The 18,482-nt window shown below is 36.6% G+C and overlaps 1 protein-coding gene across 2 annotated transcripts in view; it reads left to right on the top strand.

Annotated features, from left to right (window-relative positions):
- The window catches only part of LOC144974946 (isoleucine--tRNA ligase, cytoplasmic-like), a 63,519-nt gene extending 56,923 nt beyond the window's left edge, over nt 1-6,596 (top strand). For both annotated transcript variants that reach the window (XM_078918484.1, XM_078918485.1), the window contains exons 30-32: nt 3,147-3,425; nt 3,826-4,104; nt 4,818-6,596. In XM_078918484.1, the coding sequence (XP_078774610.1) occupies nt 3,147-3,425; nt 3,826-4,104; nt 4,818-4,946 (687 nt within the window). In that variant the 3' untranslated portion in view covers nt 4,947-6,596. The remainder of the gene's footprint in view (nt 1-3,146; nt 3,426-3,825; nt 4,105-4,817) is intronic.
- Nucleotides 6,597-18,482: the final 11,886 nt, after the last annotated feature.

The following is an 18,482-nucleotide window of genomic DNA, read 5'->3' as shown; positions in this document are numbered from 1 at the left end:
ATTTTGGTCCAACAGAAATAACATCCCTGAAAGTGTCTTTGAGCATTGGTGGACTGGGAGAACACTCCCAGATGTTGAGTCAGGAAGCAGAGTCAAAAAGACTTGACCAAAGCATAAGGGTTGCTCAACATAAAGAGAAAGAAAGACGTAAAATAAAAGCTCAGGCCCGTGAAAAAGCCCAGAAGGAGGCAGAAAAAGAACACGGGGGACCCTCATACGGTGCTGTTATGTTTTGAGCTGGTTGTACCGTTTTGTCTTATTATTTTCATTCATTGTTATCTTTGATCTCGTTTTTCTCAAAATGACATTTTTTAACACTCTTTTTTATCTTATTTTGTCATTTATCAATCAATTTGTTTAAAACTTTGCATGTCTAGAGCTATAGTAATTATCTAAAATCATACAGAAGGAATTTTAAATATCTTTATTATTTTTTGAAAAATTGACATTTTTATGTCAAAAAACATGATTTTTATCATACCGAAAAATTATTTTTTTTTTAAATTTATAAATAAAAATCTATTAAAAATATTTAAAAAATGCTCTGTATTTTTTTTTATAATATACAAAAATACAACCATGCAAAATTTCAAGAAAATTCCATGGAAACTTATTGAGAAAGTAACTTTTAAAAATAGCACCAAGAGAAGAGTAAAATCCAAGATGGCGGCCGTCACCATGGCAACCGGACACGCCCACCGAAATAAATCACATGGTTCGAATCCATTGGTCATAGGCGATGTCCCAATATAAAAAGATATTGGATATAGCCATTATTCTTGAAAATAGTTTCAGGTGTCGCCCCTCCCCTTAACCACTCATGTGGTTGAATTGGGGGGGGGGGGGGGGGGGGAGGCGAAGAACAAGGTGGCTGAGTGGTTAAAGCACTATACTGCGACTCGTAATGTCCCACATAGGCACTTTTGTTTTGTTTTTTTCTTGGGCAAGATTATTAACCCCCAACTTGCTCATTTTGGACAACATGGGTGATCTAAGCACTTGCCTTTCAACTGTTGCAAACAACCCGCAGATCCTCATTCTAATTTTAACACATTCAATGGAAAAAATGTATAGGTGTCACAAACTAAAATTTCATTCTACAAATAGCAACAATTAAATTACAAAGCAACATGTGACATCCCAAACCATTGAAAATGACACTTTATTTATCAAAATTGGACAATAAATAAAAAAGTTGTGTTTTTAAAGTTCATTATTTGATGTTTTGTGAAGAAAAATAATCTTGTTTAGGGGAAGAAAAAAATAGGCTTAGTTTACACAGATGGTGCTTTACATTGAAACAAGCTACCATGTTCGATTTTTGATATTGTAATCTTCAAAGGATGCTGATTTTAATGGTGTAAGTTTTATTTTAACCAATAACTTAAATTCAGGACAAAGAGAGACTGTTCAAATAGGCCTCATTTTTTATGATTATGAAAAAAAACAGAAATCTTGTATAAGGGAAGAACAAATAGGCTCTGATTACATAGATGACACTTTGCGTTGAAACAAGCAAGCAGGACCAATTTGTGATGTTGTAATTTTTAAAGGGGGCCAAAGTGGCCGAGTGGTTTAGGCATTGCACTGTGACCCAGATGGTCCCGGGTTCGAGCCCCGCTTCAGGCACTTTCGTTTTTTTCCTTGAGCAAGATTATTAACCCCAATTTGCTCACTTGGACAACATTGGTGATTCCTGTTGACATCAGACATCCTTTTTGATTATTTATATTCCCTCGTGGAATGCTTAGGTGACAATATCTTATGATGCCGTGGTGGAAGGGCATAATTAATTTCAATCATAATCTTTTAAGGCTGTTGATTTTAATGGTATAAGTTTCTCACCAATAACTTAAACTCAAGAGAAAGAGAGACTGTTCAAAGAGACCATTTTTGCTGATTTATGAAGAAAAGTTCACCTGCTGAACAGCAGTAGTTTGGGATACCTATGTATAGTGTCATCAGCTGTTGCAATGCAAATTCCCTAATTAGTTTTGTCAAAGTATTGTTGTAAATACTTGCACCCTGGGGCTGACCGGTCTCGCTGCTTGCATGAATTAAAGGTAGCTGGCAATGGGTCGTCAGTTTAATTAAAGTAAACATTCGACTATTTGAAATAAAGTATTCAATAACTGACATATGTTACAAAGGTGTTAGCACTCATACTATAAGAGTACAAGAACCATATTATGTTAATAGCTTGCCACGCATAGAAACAAGAGGTCATGGCAGAAGAATGAATCATCTTCAACTGCAGGATGATATTTTGAAAATCTTCTTTCCACCTGATTTTCTAATTTCTTTGTTTTCTTATCCTCCTTTACAAAGATACCAATCAAATAAAGGTAGGAGCTTAAAATCATAAGTAAAACTTTAAGGGAGGACTGTAGAATGATAGTTAAGAATGAACATCATTTTTGTGTATTATTCCCATATCACCGCTTATTTTCTTATTTGATTAGTCTGAAGCAGTGCCTTATTTATTCCTAATTTAAGTTAACTCACTGACTACCGGATCTTTGAAAAAATATATGCATACTGCAGAATAATTCAATTGTGACAATATATGAACATACATATATACCATTTATGGGTACTTGATTGAAATTAACTGAAAGATTCTAGAACTAGAATTTTATTTTGTTTGATTATTTGATATATATAGAAATTTCGATATTTCAAAAAAAAAAATAGATAAAAAGATACTGAGATACAGTGTCAGTACTAGATTTAATTTTACAAAAATTTGGAAAATGTATCCATTTTTTGTTTGCTACCATCGTTTATGTAAACAGTGATTCTTGTCAACTGGACTGACATCACTTAGTAGCCAACTGCACAAAATCTTACCAACTTATCAACCAAACTTGGCATGGAACAAAACAAGGTCATATGTGAGCATATGAGACCAATCCCGCACAAGTAGTGGGAATAATAACTGCTATAAAAATAGTAAAGTACAACCCGCAGATGGTGCAGGATCAGTACCAGCAAGCTAATGGCTGTTCCTGCAACATGTGTGGGATTGGTAGTCAGTGAGTTAACTGCAGATCAGGTCATTTTTTAATATAAAACACTGCATCAAATCTCCAACAAATTAAACACATTTATCCTGTATGAGAAAGCTAACAATTTTTCTTCCTCAGATAAAACAAGATTCGTTTGAAATCACCATCGTTCATGGAGATGAAAAACGAGAAGTGAAGATTTCCCCTACATCTTCTCTCTCCTCGTCATCTTCCTCCCCATCAAACCTGCCTCCTGCCCCTGAAACACCAGGTGTCGTACCTCACTCTGGATACATCAATGTTGTCTTGTGTGGCATGGAGCCTGGACAAGGTCGCATTGGAAGTCAAGCCACCATTGCCATCAACAATCCCATTAAAGGGGGGAAATCTTTGAAATCAGAAGAGCTGATTAGACTGGTAAAGCTGATTTGTGATTTTAAATATTTTTCTTCAACCTCATGGTTAATATTTCAGAACTGCAACAAGGTGGACCTGAAAAAAAAAGGGTCTGTTCTCAATATGAGTTCTAATTGCTGTTTTTTTCCTGCAATAGTGACGATGTGTGGAGATCTAACAATGAAAAGAAATTAAAAGAACCAAATGCCACAAGTTCAAAGAAATCCAAAATCGTTATTTTTAAAATTTATAATTCCTATTTTATCAATTCTGGAAACAAGTATACTTTGTCCATGGGAACGGAAAATAGTTATCTTTGGCATGTTTAATCATATACTGGAGGTATCATTTAATCAATAGGATAGAGAAACGGTAAAGTAAATAATTATCAGAATGTTTTGTTTTTTTTATCTATCAACAGATCCAGTCTTTATTTGGTCTTAGAGGGAAGAAGATCAGTGTATTTTCTGACAGAGGGTTGAAGCAAGAACTTCAAAGTAATATCAATCTCCAGACCCTATCTTCAAAGACAATTTATGTGATTCCCGCCAGTTTAGACAGTGCACCACCATTGACAGCTGGGGAGATATCGCGTCCTATCTGCCACTTTGTGAATGTGGAAGGGAAAGGTGAAAAGGCAACACTTCTGTTGGAAAATCCAAGAGGACAGTCATTATCATGGTCGCAGCTTTTAGCTCAGGTTTGATAGTTTCAGATTATGTATGAAAATAAGATGAATGACTATTTACCTTTTTATAGCACGTTTCCTTGGATTTACATTTCACATTTCACAATGCTTTATTTATATCCATAACAAGCCAGATGGAAACATATTCTCATGGCATGCAGGCATGCTTTTTTGTACTAACACTCTTACAATATCTGTCATGGAAGGATAAATTACTCTTGACGAGTCATTAGGTAAAAAAGACCCATCTGGCTTTGTGGGAGGCACATACTGTGTCGTCTATCCTCCTGTATATTTTACAACATGCTGTCTTTGTCTTGAAATGACTTGGTTTTTTCCTGGCCGTGGCTGGAAGGAAAACAGTCTTCGAAAACAAGAAATTCAGTGACAGCTTTGTGGCTAACGGACATCCATGAGGGCAGCCATTTTGAACTGTCATTACTTTGTCAAAATTTGACAGAATTAAAATTTTAAAGTTTAGTTTTAATGAGCACTTGTGTAAGTTCAATTGAACCAAATTTGACATATGAAAAAGAAATCAACTCAGTAGGAGATTTGTCCCATTACTTTTTGACTCACCCTCGTAAAAGTAATGAATTGCTTTATATATTCATTCAGTATTAAAGAATTAACAAATATTACCATTAAACCAACCGGATTTTATACTTCTTTTTTCTTCATTTTTACCCTTCTCTCTCTCACCCTCCCTTTTTTAAAAATATCAGGTGAAGGCCATTTTTCCCAAGACATCCGATGTTATCTTGAGTCACAACAAAGCCAAAGTGGTGGAGGTCGGACCCAAAGACTTGAATAATCTGACCACTCTCCATGGGAGAACAGTCTACTTGACATAATATTTAATTTTCTTAAGATTTTGAAATTCCATTTACTTTTGATCAATTGGTTTGTTTTGTTTTTGTTATTGTTTCTTAAGGGTTTTTTTTTTGTTTTGTTATGCATATTTGACTGTTATCCCATTCTATCTTTTTTTTTCTCTCCCATAATTGTTTGCTTGTCAGAAATGTAGGTATTCATGAAATTATTATTTACTGACCTGTCTTGAAAAATGTTTCCTTCACGAAATAAGTCATTGATGATTATTTTTATTTTTAAGTTTTTAAATATGCTGAATTTAAAAAAATTATTGTGAGTAAATTTAATTAATCATATTTTGAAAATTGATGGTTGAAATGAGTTTAGATTTGAACCAAGTGTCGTGCAAATAATTGGACTTTTTGATAAAAAGCTTATGGGATTTGTAAAATGAAAAAAAATGTGTGTTCTATTTTGCAATTTTGTGATAAAACCGGGTCCCAGTAGCTTAGTTGGAGGAATGCTCGACTCAGAAGAGCCGCTTGGCTCAGCGGTACGGTCTTTGCTTCGTACCCGAAACCGAGTTTGATCACCCGTCGCTGCATGTGTGGCCTTGAGCAAGTCACCTCGCCCTAGCTCAATTTGTGGTGCTGCACTGCGGCTGTTACCCGAGTTATTCCAGTCTTCCTTGGAATAGATCCTAGAGACAAATTTCCCCTGTGGGATGAATAAAGGAATTTTTATTTTTATTATAATAGGACTGGTCTTTCCATCTTGAGTGCACTTTTTTTTTCTTATTTTTCTCTTTTTCTTTTCCTTCTTTTTAATGACACCTCTTTCTATCCAGCTGTGATTGGGTTGCTGGGTCTGTTAGGTCTTGTTGAAAATGCTTTGGTAGCAAGCAATTGTTACGGTCTGTTCTACGCTGTAGAAATTTGAATAAACTAAGGTTCCATTCACTGGATCTATTGTCATCATGATGGCTCATTGTGGGGAACATAAACTGAGGTTTAACAAAGGCAGAACTTTTATGAGCTGTTTAAGGGAACAGATACATCCAAGTTAATTGATGTTCTAATCCCTGGCTCTGACCGCATCTCACATGTTCAATGGGCAAAGATCATTGTCTTGCTTAAACATTCTAGCATGATTCGTTATTGCTTAGATATGATTTGGTCATGACACAACAGTTGACGAGCTAGTGAAACACATTTCAGTCATAAGATACTGCGCTATCGAACTGCTATCTGATCACACACAAGAATAAGATAGTGAATCCTACGACATCTACCAAGTTGAAAAGACTATAATACCTTTGGCGTCAAGCTACTTTGGCCTCTGAGAAGCTTATAGGATTTGTAAAATGAAAAAAAATGTGTGTTCTCTTTATGCTGGTCTCTACGGTGACACAATAAAGAGGTTACACTGGAGATAATTTAGTGGTTCTAAGCAAACTATTTAGGAATGATATTTGGCCATGTTATTTATTGCCATTTGTAATTGCAATATTACACGAACTTTAAAAATTTTAATTTGTTGTTTGGAAATTGATAATTTTAATTTTAATTCTTAGAGTTTTATCCTGAAGAAGAATTTGTCTCCACTGTGTCAGGAAATAATCTTTGCTTTTTATTCAGCTGAATTATAGTCAGAAATTGTCCTTGGTGATAAATAAAATTAAGTACATAAAAGTGTTCTTTTTAATGTCTGTGCATAATATTTTGGTGATTGGATGATGTCACCTTCAAGAACTGGGTGGGGTTCCTGACCTCCCATAGTGGGTAGGGAGGTACTTAATTTGTCTTCTATCCCCCTATATCTGTTTTCCAACTAGCTTTCTATCTTTGTATTGGAATGAGATTGGTTTTGCCCTGGCACTGGCTGGGTACCCTGGCTGGGAGGGAAACAGTCAAATGTATAGTTTTTGGGAGATGATATTTTTTTCCTTGTATTGTAAATCATCTCTCTGTTATGCACTGTATTATATTTTCTTTGTATTATATATGATTTGTAAAACATTTGAGAGTATTCCTCTAGTGGGGACCTCTGCTTGTGTCCGGATGGATTTTTAGGTGATCTCAAACTCAGGTAACTAAATTAATTCACTTCCTGTGTCTTTCTTCCATGTATAGTTGTTGTTCCTTTTCATTTGATTTGCTTTCCTGACATGGGTAGGGTTATTTACCTCCCAAAGTGGGCAGGAAAGTCACTTACTGATCTTCCATACCCTTGTTTTCCAACTTGTTTTCTGCTGGGAAGAAAACAGTAAAATGTTTATAGTTTTTGGAGACTTTTTTCGTTGTAAATCATCTCTCTTTTATATTTGTTTTGAATAGCATTTGAGTGTGTTCCTCTTAGTCCGATTCTGTATCTGGATGAGACTTTAAGGTGATCTCAAACTTAAGTACACTGGTGTGCTCTTGAAATCTACATCTGTTCCATATATGTACGATTTCCCTTTGTCTTACTTTTCTTTTTAACTGTGAATCTAGATTTTTTGTATATCCCATTTTCTTTCTTTTTCCTGATGCTGAAATTACCTATGAATGGAGTCATCTTCTCTGATTGAACGGGATTGGGACCTCGACTTCCCTGGTGGATAGAGGTCACTATCATTGTGCCCTCTCTTGCCCCTATACTGTTATTCAATGTACGGTCTGTCTTTGTCCTGAAATGAGATTACTTGGTTTTGCCCTGGCTGAGAGGAAAATAGTCAAATGTGTAGTTATGGTTTTGGACATATTTTATTTTCCCTTGTAAATCATTTCTCCGTTGTTTAGAAAATACAATGATTTGCATTTGAGTGTATTTCTCTTTTTGGGATCCTGTGCTTGTGTATCCTTCACAGGTTTACGGTGCTTGCAACACTATTAGGTCATTTATAGTCAGTAAAAAGGAAGATGATAGAGAGGAAAACTTATATCTGAAAAAAAAAAGCACCAAAGAAAGAGCAAGACAAGGGGACAAGGTCAAGTAGGGAACAGGATTCCACTGATGTGCCTCTTTTGACATTACCTAAAAGTCCCATCTAGGTACTAGCAAAGAATCCCGCTATGATGGATACACTCAAATGTTTGCAAACGACAATTCATTCTTAACGAATAAGTATGTTCTAATCCACAATCCGGACAGGTCGCCGGGGGACGGATTTTTTCTATTTTATGTGTATCCTGTGATCCGGATTTTCTTGTTACTGGATCTGAACACTTATTTTGGGAACAAGCCATTACAATATTGAGAATTTTTTAATGACTTTATAATCCTAACATCTTAATCTTACTGACAGACACTGTCTATCCACCGATTTTAGTTCAATGCAGTTGACAAACAAAGAATAACCTGATTGACATGGATGTGGAAGTCGAAGCTGACATGACTGAACAAGTCATCATGATAATTGGGCATCATCACATCTCAGTGAAAAAGATGACAGTGATGAACTGTCTCCCATCACAACAAATACCTCTTGAAATAGTTCATAGTTCAGTAATCAAGCTTTGTGAAAAACTGCTCCACGTAAATAACAAAATCACCCCCCCCCCCCCCCCCAAATGCATTTAAAAGAACGATTCTGATTCTAATCAAATGAGGCCTTGGCCAATTATGAAAGCTGCGTAGTCTTTTTCTATTCTGCAATGATAGGCTTAGATAACTCAGTTCAAAACTATGTAATGTGTGGCAAAGTATGCCACTTTAAGTACTGATTTCACTATCAGGACAAAATGCTTAACAGAGAGATGTTTTACAAGGAAAGAAATTTAATCTCTAAAAAAAGATCAGGAAAATACCCGAGTAATTTCAATCCAAAAGAAAGATGGAGCAACATGCAAAGCAAAACAGATAAGAGGGATAGAATACATAGCAGGCCCACCATTGGGGGTCAAGTTCGTCTTTATCTGCAAAAGGCAAATAATCAATCAAGCAGATTTTATACAATTACAATAATGTGGTAACTTTCTCCATTATTGTTTTTATTGAGTTGAAAGATACATGTTAAATAGTTGACCAAATTTTTTGTTGTTGGTAATATCTAGAATTTCCGGTGGGAGAGTGTTCCACTCCTTGATGGTTCTTGGGAAGAAACTGTTTTTATATATGTTGGTTCTGTGTGTTGGAATTGTGAACTTACTGCTATAATTTCTTATGAATGTACAGTGTTGTTTTGTGAAATATTGTGGTAGATTTACTGCTGTTTTGTTGAAATGTACTGTTCTGTGAAGTTGGAGGCGTTTTTCTTTCCACCTACTCTCCAGTGTTTTCTACTGCAACAATTTCAGGGCCTCAGTAACGTATCCTAGTTCATGCAAGTAATTGTTGGTGATAAACCTCGAAGCTGCCCTTTGAACTTGTTCGATTTTCTACATGTGGCCTTGCTGATAAGGATCCCACACTGTGCATGCATATTCCAATACAGGTCTGACTAAAGCATTGTATGCATGTTTTTTCACCTTTGGGGGGCACTGGTACTGGTACAGTGTTCCGTCACAGGAAGCCAAGGGCACGATTTGCTTTTGCCACAATATTATCAATATGTTGGTCCCATTTCAGTGATTTGCTTTGTTGGATTCCCAAGTAGGGTAATGTGTCCACATATTTTAATAACCGACTACTTATGTGGTAGTGGTAGTCATAATTAATTTGCTGTTTTTTGTTTGTTATTGTCATTACAAAGCATTTCCCAGGGTGGAATTTCATCTGCCAGGTTTGTGCCATGGTAGAAGTGAGTCGAGATCATTCTGTAATATGTCTATGTCGTTCTGGTTTCAATGACTCGAAATAAGAGGCTATCATCGGCGAACAGTTTGAGCTTGGTAAGAGTTTAAATGTTTTTTCCTTTGTCGTTAATGAATGTTAGAAAGCAGAGTGGTCCAAGGACAGTTCCTTTAGGTACCCCGATAAAACGTTGCATTTCTCACCTCTATGTTCATCCACGTACTATGTACTTCCTGAGCTCTATCTATATACCTATGATGTTCGCATGGGTGTACGATCCGATAGTGATGTCGTTTCTTCTTCTCTTTACTAGCCTATCCTGCTTCTTTGGTTTGTGATTGTATTTTTGACAGGGGATATTTTTTTTCTGTAAATCTTCTGCCTGTTTGTTCTTGGTTATTTATAATTTAGCTTATGATATCTTTAGGTTATGATTTTGATTTACATTTGTACTATTTTTGTTAGATTGCTTGTTTTTTTGTTTCAGCGGTTTCTCATATAACCTCAATTGTGTTGGAAGAGACCTAAAGCAACAAACAAACAGAGCTAGTCTTCAAGCCAAGACAGTAGTTTTTGTTCCTTCTGCTTTGAGTCTTTTTCTTCATCAATGGTCTTTTCGGGGGACTTTGGGGCAATGTTTTTAATTCCATGGTGTTCCAGTTTGGTGTTCCAGTTTTCTGAGAAGTCGTCTATGTGGCACACTACCAAATGCCTTTGAAAAGTCTAAAACAAGTAGATCTATTTGTTTTCTGCTGTCAAATGCCTTTCCTATTTCTTCTATGGTGCTTACAAGTTGGCTTTCACAAGATCTATGTTTTCGGAAGCCTTAATCACACACCCTCGGGAGTTCAGGTCAGTGTGTCGATTAAGCAGAGCAGCTAAAACTAGCATCTAAGCACCAGCTTTCATGTAGGACATGGGGTTTTTTGCACACAAAAAATCCCAAATTTTGAAAGCAAAATCCCACATTTTGCAAGCTAAAAACAGCAAAATTTGCAAAAATTTGCGATTAATTTTCCTAAAAACCCATAATTAGTTCATGAAAGAGAAAGGTATTTTTCAGTTTTTAAGGTTTTCCCAGCGCTTGCAACATGCAACAAATGCAAGGTCATATCAGCGCCAGTAAAAAGGAAGAAAATGAGATAGTAAAAAATAAACTATTCATGATTAATTATCTTTCACGTTCTACACAAGCTATCAAATTAAAAGGAAAAAAATTCGTCTTTTTTTCCGCTTTTTTAAAATCAAAAAATTTTTGTTTTTTTTTTCTTTGCAAAATCTCGAAAATTTGCAGATTTTGCAGCTGCAATGCAAATCAGTGATATTTTGCGATTTTTTGTGGCCACAAGCGATGAAAAAAAACCTGCCATGCCAGATGTGCCATTCATGTCGGACCTTCCTCTCTGAGGTTTCTACTGCTTTTTTCTTTTAAAATTTCTCTTTTTATTCATGTTTCATCAACAACAAAGTGTGACATTATTGTTTGTAAGAACGGTAATCATCAAGCGTTGATTGTAGTAAAGCCTTGTCTCGTCTGCATTGTTATTAAAGAAGAGACATCAGCATAGTGTTTTTTGGCATGTTCTTTTTCAAGCACGACATTCTGTTGACCTTTCCATCTCCAGCTTTCTAATGGGGCGGGCAGGGAGGTACATACTGTGTCTTCTATCGCCTTATATCTGTTATCCAACAAGCTTTCTGTCTTTGTCTTGGAATGGGATTACTTGGTTTTTTCCTGGCCCTCGTCGGAGTCCTTGTAAATCATCTCTCTGTTATGTATTATATTTGTTATTTTTAATGTTCTACTTGGAACACAACAACTCCCTCTCCGACCTCCAATGTGGCTTTCGAAAGAACAGATCAACTGTTGATCACCTTGTTCGACTAGAGAGCTTCATTCGTGAGGCCTTTGCCAAAGGTGAGCACTTGGTAGCAATCTTCTTTGACCTTGAGAAGGCCTTTGACACAACCTGGAAATTCGGAATCCTCAAAGATCTGCACAAACTTGGTCTACGAGGAAACCTTCCAATGTTTGTCAGAGCATTTTTAAACAACAGATCCTTTCAGGTCAAAGCAGGATCCACCTTTTCTGATCCATTTGATCAGGAAGAGGGAGTTCCACAGGGTAGCATTCTGTCTCCCATTCTGTTTGAGATTAAAATAAACTCAATAGTGAATGCAATGAGACAGAATGTTGACTGTTCCTTATATGTTGATGACTTTCTTGTATGCTATCGAAGTAAATCGAGTATGGACACCATTGAGAGACAGTTACAACTCCAACTAAACAAACTGTCGGAGTGGGCAAATCTCAATGGTTTCTCCTTCTCCCCATCAAAAACAGTAGCTGTCCACTTCTGCCGAAAACGCACCTGCATTAGACAGCCTGACCTTTATCTCAACAATTCCAGAATTGAGGTAAAGGACGAAGCCCGATTCCTGGGTTTGATCTTTGATAGGAAACTAAATTTCCTCGCCCATATCAAAGATCTCAGACTGCGATGCATGAAAGCAATGAGAATAATGAGAGTTCTGTCGAGCATGGAATGGGGTTCGGACACAAACACTCTTCTAAAGATATACCGAACCCTTATTCGATCAAAACTGGACTACGCATCTTTTGTATACGGCTCTGCAAAACCATCCTACTTAGGCATGCTGGACCCAATTCATCATCAGGGACTGCGCTTGGCACTCGGGGCTTTCCGCACTTCTCCAGTGGCAAGCCTTTATGCTGAGGCAGATGAGCCACCTCTCCATCTCAGGAGGAAAAAACTGGCTCTCCAGTATGTTACTAAGGTCACATCGCTGCACGACAACCCAGCACACAAACATGTACACTACACGGATAGGACACTAGAAGAAAAATTTCGCAAGCACCCAAAAATGACACCACCATTAGGTTGCAGAATAAAAAAAGATATCGCAGACATGAACATCAGTCTAGATAGGATACATCCATACGTCCAGGCAAAGACACCACCATGGTCCATACATAGACCAAACATAAATTTGGACCTAACAAAACTGGAAAAATCACAAACAGACCCACATATTTACAAACAGACACTAAAAGCAATATTACAAACATACAAAAACCATACTCACATATTTACGGATGGTTCAAAGAGCGCAGATGCAGTAGGATGTGCCTATCACTCAACGGAAGGCACAGGATCACTTCGCCTGGATAGAAATGTTTCGATCTTTACAGCGGAATCGAGAGCAATCCTAAATGCTCTCCGTTTGGCTGAGAGATCGAATAAAAATAAATTCTTGATCTTGTCTGACTCGCTGTCCGTACTTAAGGGGATCTCAAATTTTTATTGCACCGATCCAAGACTCATAAGTATCTTGGAAGGTGCAAATAAATTATTTATTAAGAAAAAGAAAGTTAGTTTTCTCTGGGTACCTAGTCATGTGGGTATCCAGGGGAACGAAGAAGCGGATCGACTGGCAAAAGAGGCGGTGAGCCAAGAATTACAAGAGGGCAGTAAAATCCCACACGCGGATTTAAAGATCAATATAAAAAAACATGTCCGAAAGGAATGGGAACGATCCTGGAGTCGAGATGTACATAACAAATTAAAACAAATTAAAAGTGACCTCGGCCCCAGACCCAACTCGGGGCTAAAAAGAAGAGACGAGGTAAAAATAACTCGACTCCGGATCGGACATACTGCCCTCACTCACCGTTTCCTTCTGGAGAGGGATGAAAAACCCCTCTGCAGAAGATGTAACTGTGACCTGACAGTTCAACACATTTTAATTGAATGTACAGAATTAGAACAGATAAGGTCACAACATTATGATAACAGAGACTTGAAGTCTCTGTTCCAGTCGGTCGATCCGCTTACAATTTTAAAGTATCTGCAGGAATGTGAACTCCTGCAGAAATTGTAAATAGATATTTTTACTTAACAAACATGTAACTATTATGATTTTATAAAGATTTTATTACAACAGTACACGTTTTGATCAGCTGTGGCCCCTCGGGGCCGATAAAAGATTGATGAAAGACAGAAACGGGCGCTTAAATGACCTAAATAGTGTCGAAAGCGCCGTTAAACACCTAAAAACAAACAAACAATGTTTAATGTAAGCATTTGAGTGTATTCCTCTTTGTTGGATTTTGTGCTTGTGTCCGGATGAGACTTATAGGTGGTCTCAAACTAAGTACTTTGATAGTGTGCTCTTGGAATCTACATCTGATCCCTATTTGTTCCCAATTCCCCTGTCTTACTTTTTCTTGGGTGCTTTATTTGTAATTCTAGAACTTTTTACTATCCCATTTTCTTCCTTTTTACTGGCGCTGATATAACCTAAATGTGTTGCAAGCGCCATAAAACCCTTAAAAACAAAACATCTAATGGAGAGAAAGACTTGTTTTGTAGATTCCAGTTCAGTCGCCTTTTGAGTGTATCAATATGGACACGGACCGTATAGATCAATCAAAAGATGAGACGCGAGTCCTCCCTGTCATTCTTTATTATTGTTCACGGCCCAGTAGAGGAAAACAATGCACAGGTAGAGAATTGCAATCGAGTGGTCAGACAATGTAAACACACGGCATTGGGTGGACTGCAATCATGATTCACACCTTGTGATGCTGACAGCGAGTTCTGAGTCAATTAGCCTGTCGTGTCAGGTAATCCTTTGATGTCAGTTAGCAAGCAATGCGCATCTCACCTAGTCGGGGTCAGAGGGACAGTGGAATTACGTTGACGGGGAAGCTTTTTTCATGCGTGATACAATATTAACGTGCCAAACTGGTTCAAAGTGAAGCATACTTTCATTACCTTTTTTAATTTTTGGATATTTTTCTCAAATCAAGATGGAATTTAGATGTTGCGATTAAGCAGAGCGATTATATAGAAAAAAAATTCCGTTTTTCTGGAATGTGTAGCGTATAAGCGGAGTGTGATTAAGCAGAGTGAACTGTATTACTGGGTTATCTTGTTTGAATTTATTGTGAGTTATACCCCTTGTCATTTCAAAACTTTTCTGTACTTCATGTCAAATGGCATTGAATACATTACTACATCACCTTATCACCCTGCAGGGAATGGTCTCGCTGAAAGTGAAAGGGCAGTTGGCACTTTTAAATTTGCCAATATCATAATTAGGTAATATATTCTCCTTCAAAGACCGACTAACTAGATTCGTGAATAAATACAGAGTAACACTCCATGAAACCAAGGGCGTTGCCCCATGTGAATTAATGTTTACAGAAAGTTAAAAACGCATTTTGACTAATTGCACCCAACTGTTCATGAATCGGTTATGCAAAATCAATCCAGGCAGAAAAACAATCCTGATAAAAGAGCTATTGCAAGAGGTAGGTGAAAATATTTATGTCAGAAAGTTTGGGAAGAGTGATCGGTGGTTGCCAGGTAGAATAACTCAATGCACTGGACCAGTGTTTTTGTTTTTAAGGGTTTTACGGCACTTGCAACACATTTAGGTCATATCAGCGCCAGTAAAACGGAAGAAAATGGGATAGTAAAAAGTTCTAGAATTACAATTAAAGTACCCAAGAAAAAGGAAGACAAATGGGAATTAGTTCAAATAGGGAACAGATGTAGATTTCAAGAGCACACTATCAGTGTATGTCTATGTTTTTAAGGGTTTTACGGCACTTGGGCATATTTAGGTCATATCATCGACAGTAAAATGGAAGAAAATTGGATAGTAAAAGCATTCTACATGTACAATTAAAAGGACTTGAAGTAAGACAAAGGGGACTGGTTGAAATAGGGAACAGATGTAGATTCCAAGAGCACACTATCAGTGTACTCAGTTTGAGATCACCTACAAGTTTCACTCAGACACCAGCACAAGATTCCACGAAGAATAATACACTCAAATGTTTACAAATCATTTGTTAAAAACAAAACAAAACAGTACATAACAGAGAGATGATTTACATCATCTCCCAAAAATATAACTATTCATTCGACTGTCTCCCTCCCAGCCAGGGTCAGGGCAAAACTAAGTAATCTCATTCTGTTTGTTTTTAGGTTTTTAAGGGTTTTACGGCACTTGCAACACATTAAGGTCATATCAGCGCCAGTATAAAGGAAGAAAATAGGATAGCAAAAAGATTTAGAATTATAATTAAAGCACCCAAGAAAAGGTAAGACAAAGGGGAATTGGTTCAAATAGGAAACGGGAGCACACTATCAAAGTACTTAGTTTGTTGAGATAACCTAAAAGTCTCATCCAGACACAAGCGCAGGCTCCCCACTAAGAGGAATACACTCAAATGTTCACAAATCATATATAATACGTAAACAAAACATAATACAGTGCAAAACAGAGAGATGATTTACAAGGAAAAAAATATCATCTCCCAAAACTAACTATACATTTGACTGTTTCCCTCCCAGCTAGGTATCCGGCAAGGGCCCGGATAAAACCCAAGTAATCTCATTCCAAGACAAAAAGAGAAAGCAAGTTGGAAAACATATAGAGGGATAGAAGACACAGTATGTACCTCCCTGCCCACTATGGGAGGTCAGGAACTCCACCCAGAATCTCATTCTAAGACAAAGACAAAAAGTAGTTGGAAAACAGATATAGGGGGATAGAAGACACAGCAAGTACCTCCCTGCCCACTATGGGAGGTCGGAAACCCCACCCAGACTGGACCAGTGTCATTCCAAGTCAAAACAAATGATGGAACTTTTGTTCGCAGACACGCAGATCAAATAAGAGTAAGCTGTACAGATCCTGAGATTGAAACAGATTCTAAGCCTCCCACACATATTAATATTAATGAACCAATTTCAATTAATACTAATGTCGAGTCTAACAACTCGTTTGAATCCCCTAAAGTCACAACTGACGATTACTCATCGATTAATCATGACAATAATGGCAGCCCTGCTGTACGCAGATCACGCCACACAATCAAGGTGCCTCAAAAGTTTGATCTGTAACTAATATTTTATTTTAGTTACAATTATTTTCACCTTGTTGACATTTAAATTACATGTCTGTAGTTTTAGACAGATCGTTGATTTCTTTTGAATTGATAATTTAATTGTATATGTTCAATTGAATTGTTGTTAATTCAAACTAGAGGTGAGGGATGTAATATATTAGTATTAGGAAAATCTCATGCTGGGTTATCTTGTTAGAATTTGAGTTATCCCCCTTGTCATTTATATCGGACCTGTAAATCGTCTTTTCCAAAATTATTTGAAAATCGGTGACCTCAGCAGAAATTGATAATAGTGTGACATGTCAAACATTCTGTTGTTAGATGTATTAATCTACATAATATGCTTTTTTTTTTTGTTTGTTTGTTGCTTTAGGTCTCTTCCAACACAATTGAGGTTATATGAGAGACAAACAGGCAGAGGATTTAGAGGAAAAAAAATATCCCCTGTCAAAAATACAATCACAAACCAAAGAAGCAGGATAGGCTAGTAAAGAGAAGAAGAAACGACATCACTATCGGATCGTACACCCATGCGAACATCATAGGTATACGATTCAAGGGTGATGCTCCCATCCAACCACCCGCTAATATGCTTTTAAAAGAATATTGTTAGTACTCACAAATCAAGTAGCCTGTCTGAGCATAAAAAGGAGGGAATAGTTGTCTTACTTCTGATTTTTAAGTGATAAAATCTTACAGTAAGAGTGTTTTTAGATTTAAGCCAACAAAAAAGGCATAATTAAGCTTTGCTTCAGTATTGACACTTACTTTTGTTTAATCGAAGCATGAAAAGAAGAAAATAAAATCCCCTCTTAATCAATCTAAAAAAAGCACCAGCCTTGCTTCCCTCATCCAAAGGATTGTGGCTAAGTCCCAGGTCATCCAATTCAGGACAGAAAGCCACGTGTGATGAATGCCCATTTGAGGGCTGCAACTGTTTCATTATATTTCTTATTGAGCATATGTCACGCCCTCTGTCAACACATGGGCATGTTGTAAAAAATGAAAGACAGAAAAACACATGTGTACATATAATAGGCAAATACTTTATTCACCATAATGGGCATATTATGTTAAAGATGTGAACAGGATGATCCATGCTTGAAGACAGTTTGTTAACATTCACAACCCCCATCCCCTTAACAAATGGAAATATAACCAAATAAAAAACATCCTCTAAAGTATGGATCACTTGCATTTGCTTGAGTAACATTTGCTTCTTGGGGAAAAAAAAACCAAATAACAAAACATTGAAGATCATAAATTCGTGTTAAAACACTCAAGGTCAATGGACAAACTACCAAAAGATAATTCTACAGCAATCCTTGAGAAAAGGAAAAGTCCATGCAGCTGAATATGCAGCATGTGAAGCGATATCAATTTATGTCAATCAAAAAGATATATACCAAACATCAAGGAAAAGAAAATATTTTCGACATCATCATACTGACTCCTCTTCAAGAATTACAAAAAATTATCTTCCATTATTTCGCCCACTATGAACAAACTTTCAATAAATAGATTCATCATGAAGAAAAGCATTATAAGTTGACACTGAAACAAGAAACAATTAGTTCCTAAACTGTAACCTGTTTTCAAATATCCCCCCAAAAAATATTTTTAAAAATAAAATTATATATATATATAATTGAAGACCAGCATTATTCCATAAGAAAATTCATTAGTCAATCATACAACACTTCAACACTCACATAAACAGAAACCAAATTGCATTATCATAATATGCCAAATTATGTACACAAAGATATTAACTTATAAAACAAACAAAACACAAACCACTTCATTACATAAAAGTACAAATAACTATGCACTGATTGCAAATGTGAATATATGAATACAAATTTGTTTGGAGTACAACAAGAAGTGTAATTTTTCTTTATATGAAAACAAACTAACA

Source organism: Berghia stephanieae, chromosome 6 (assembly GCF_034508935.2).
Source record: "Berghia stephanieae isolate SIO BIC M18660-M18661 chromosome 6, UCSD_Bste_1.3, whole genome shotgun sequence".
NCBI classification, from domain to species: Eukaryota; Metazoa; Mollusca; class Gastropoda; order Nudibranchia; family Aeolidiidae; genus Berghia; species Berghia stephanieae.
The sequence above is the reverse complement of the archived record's forward strand: the minus strand, read 5'-3'. Positions and strand labels throughout refer to the sequence as shown.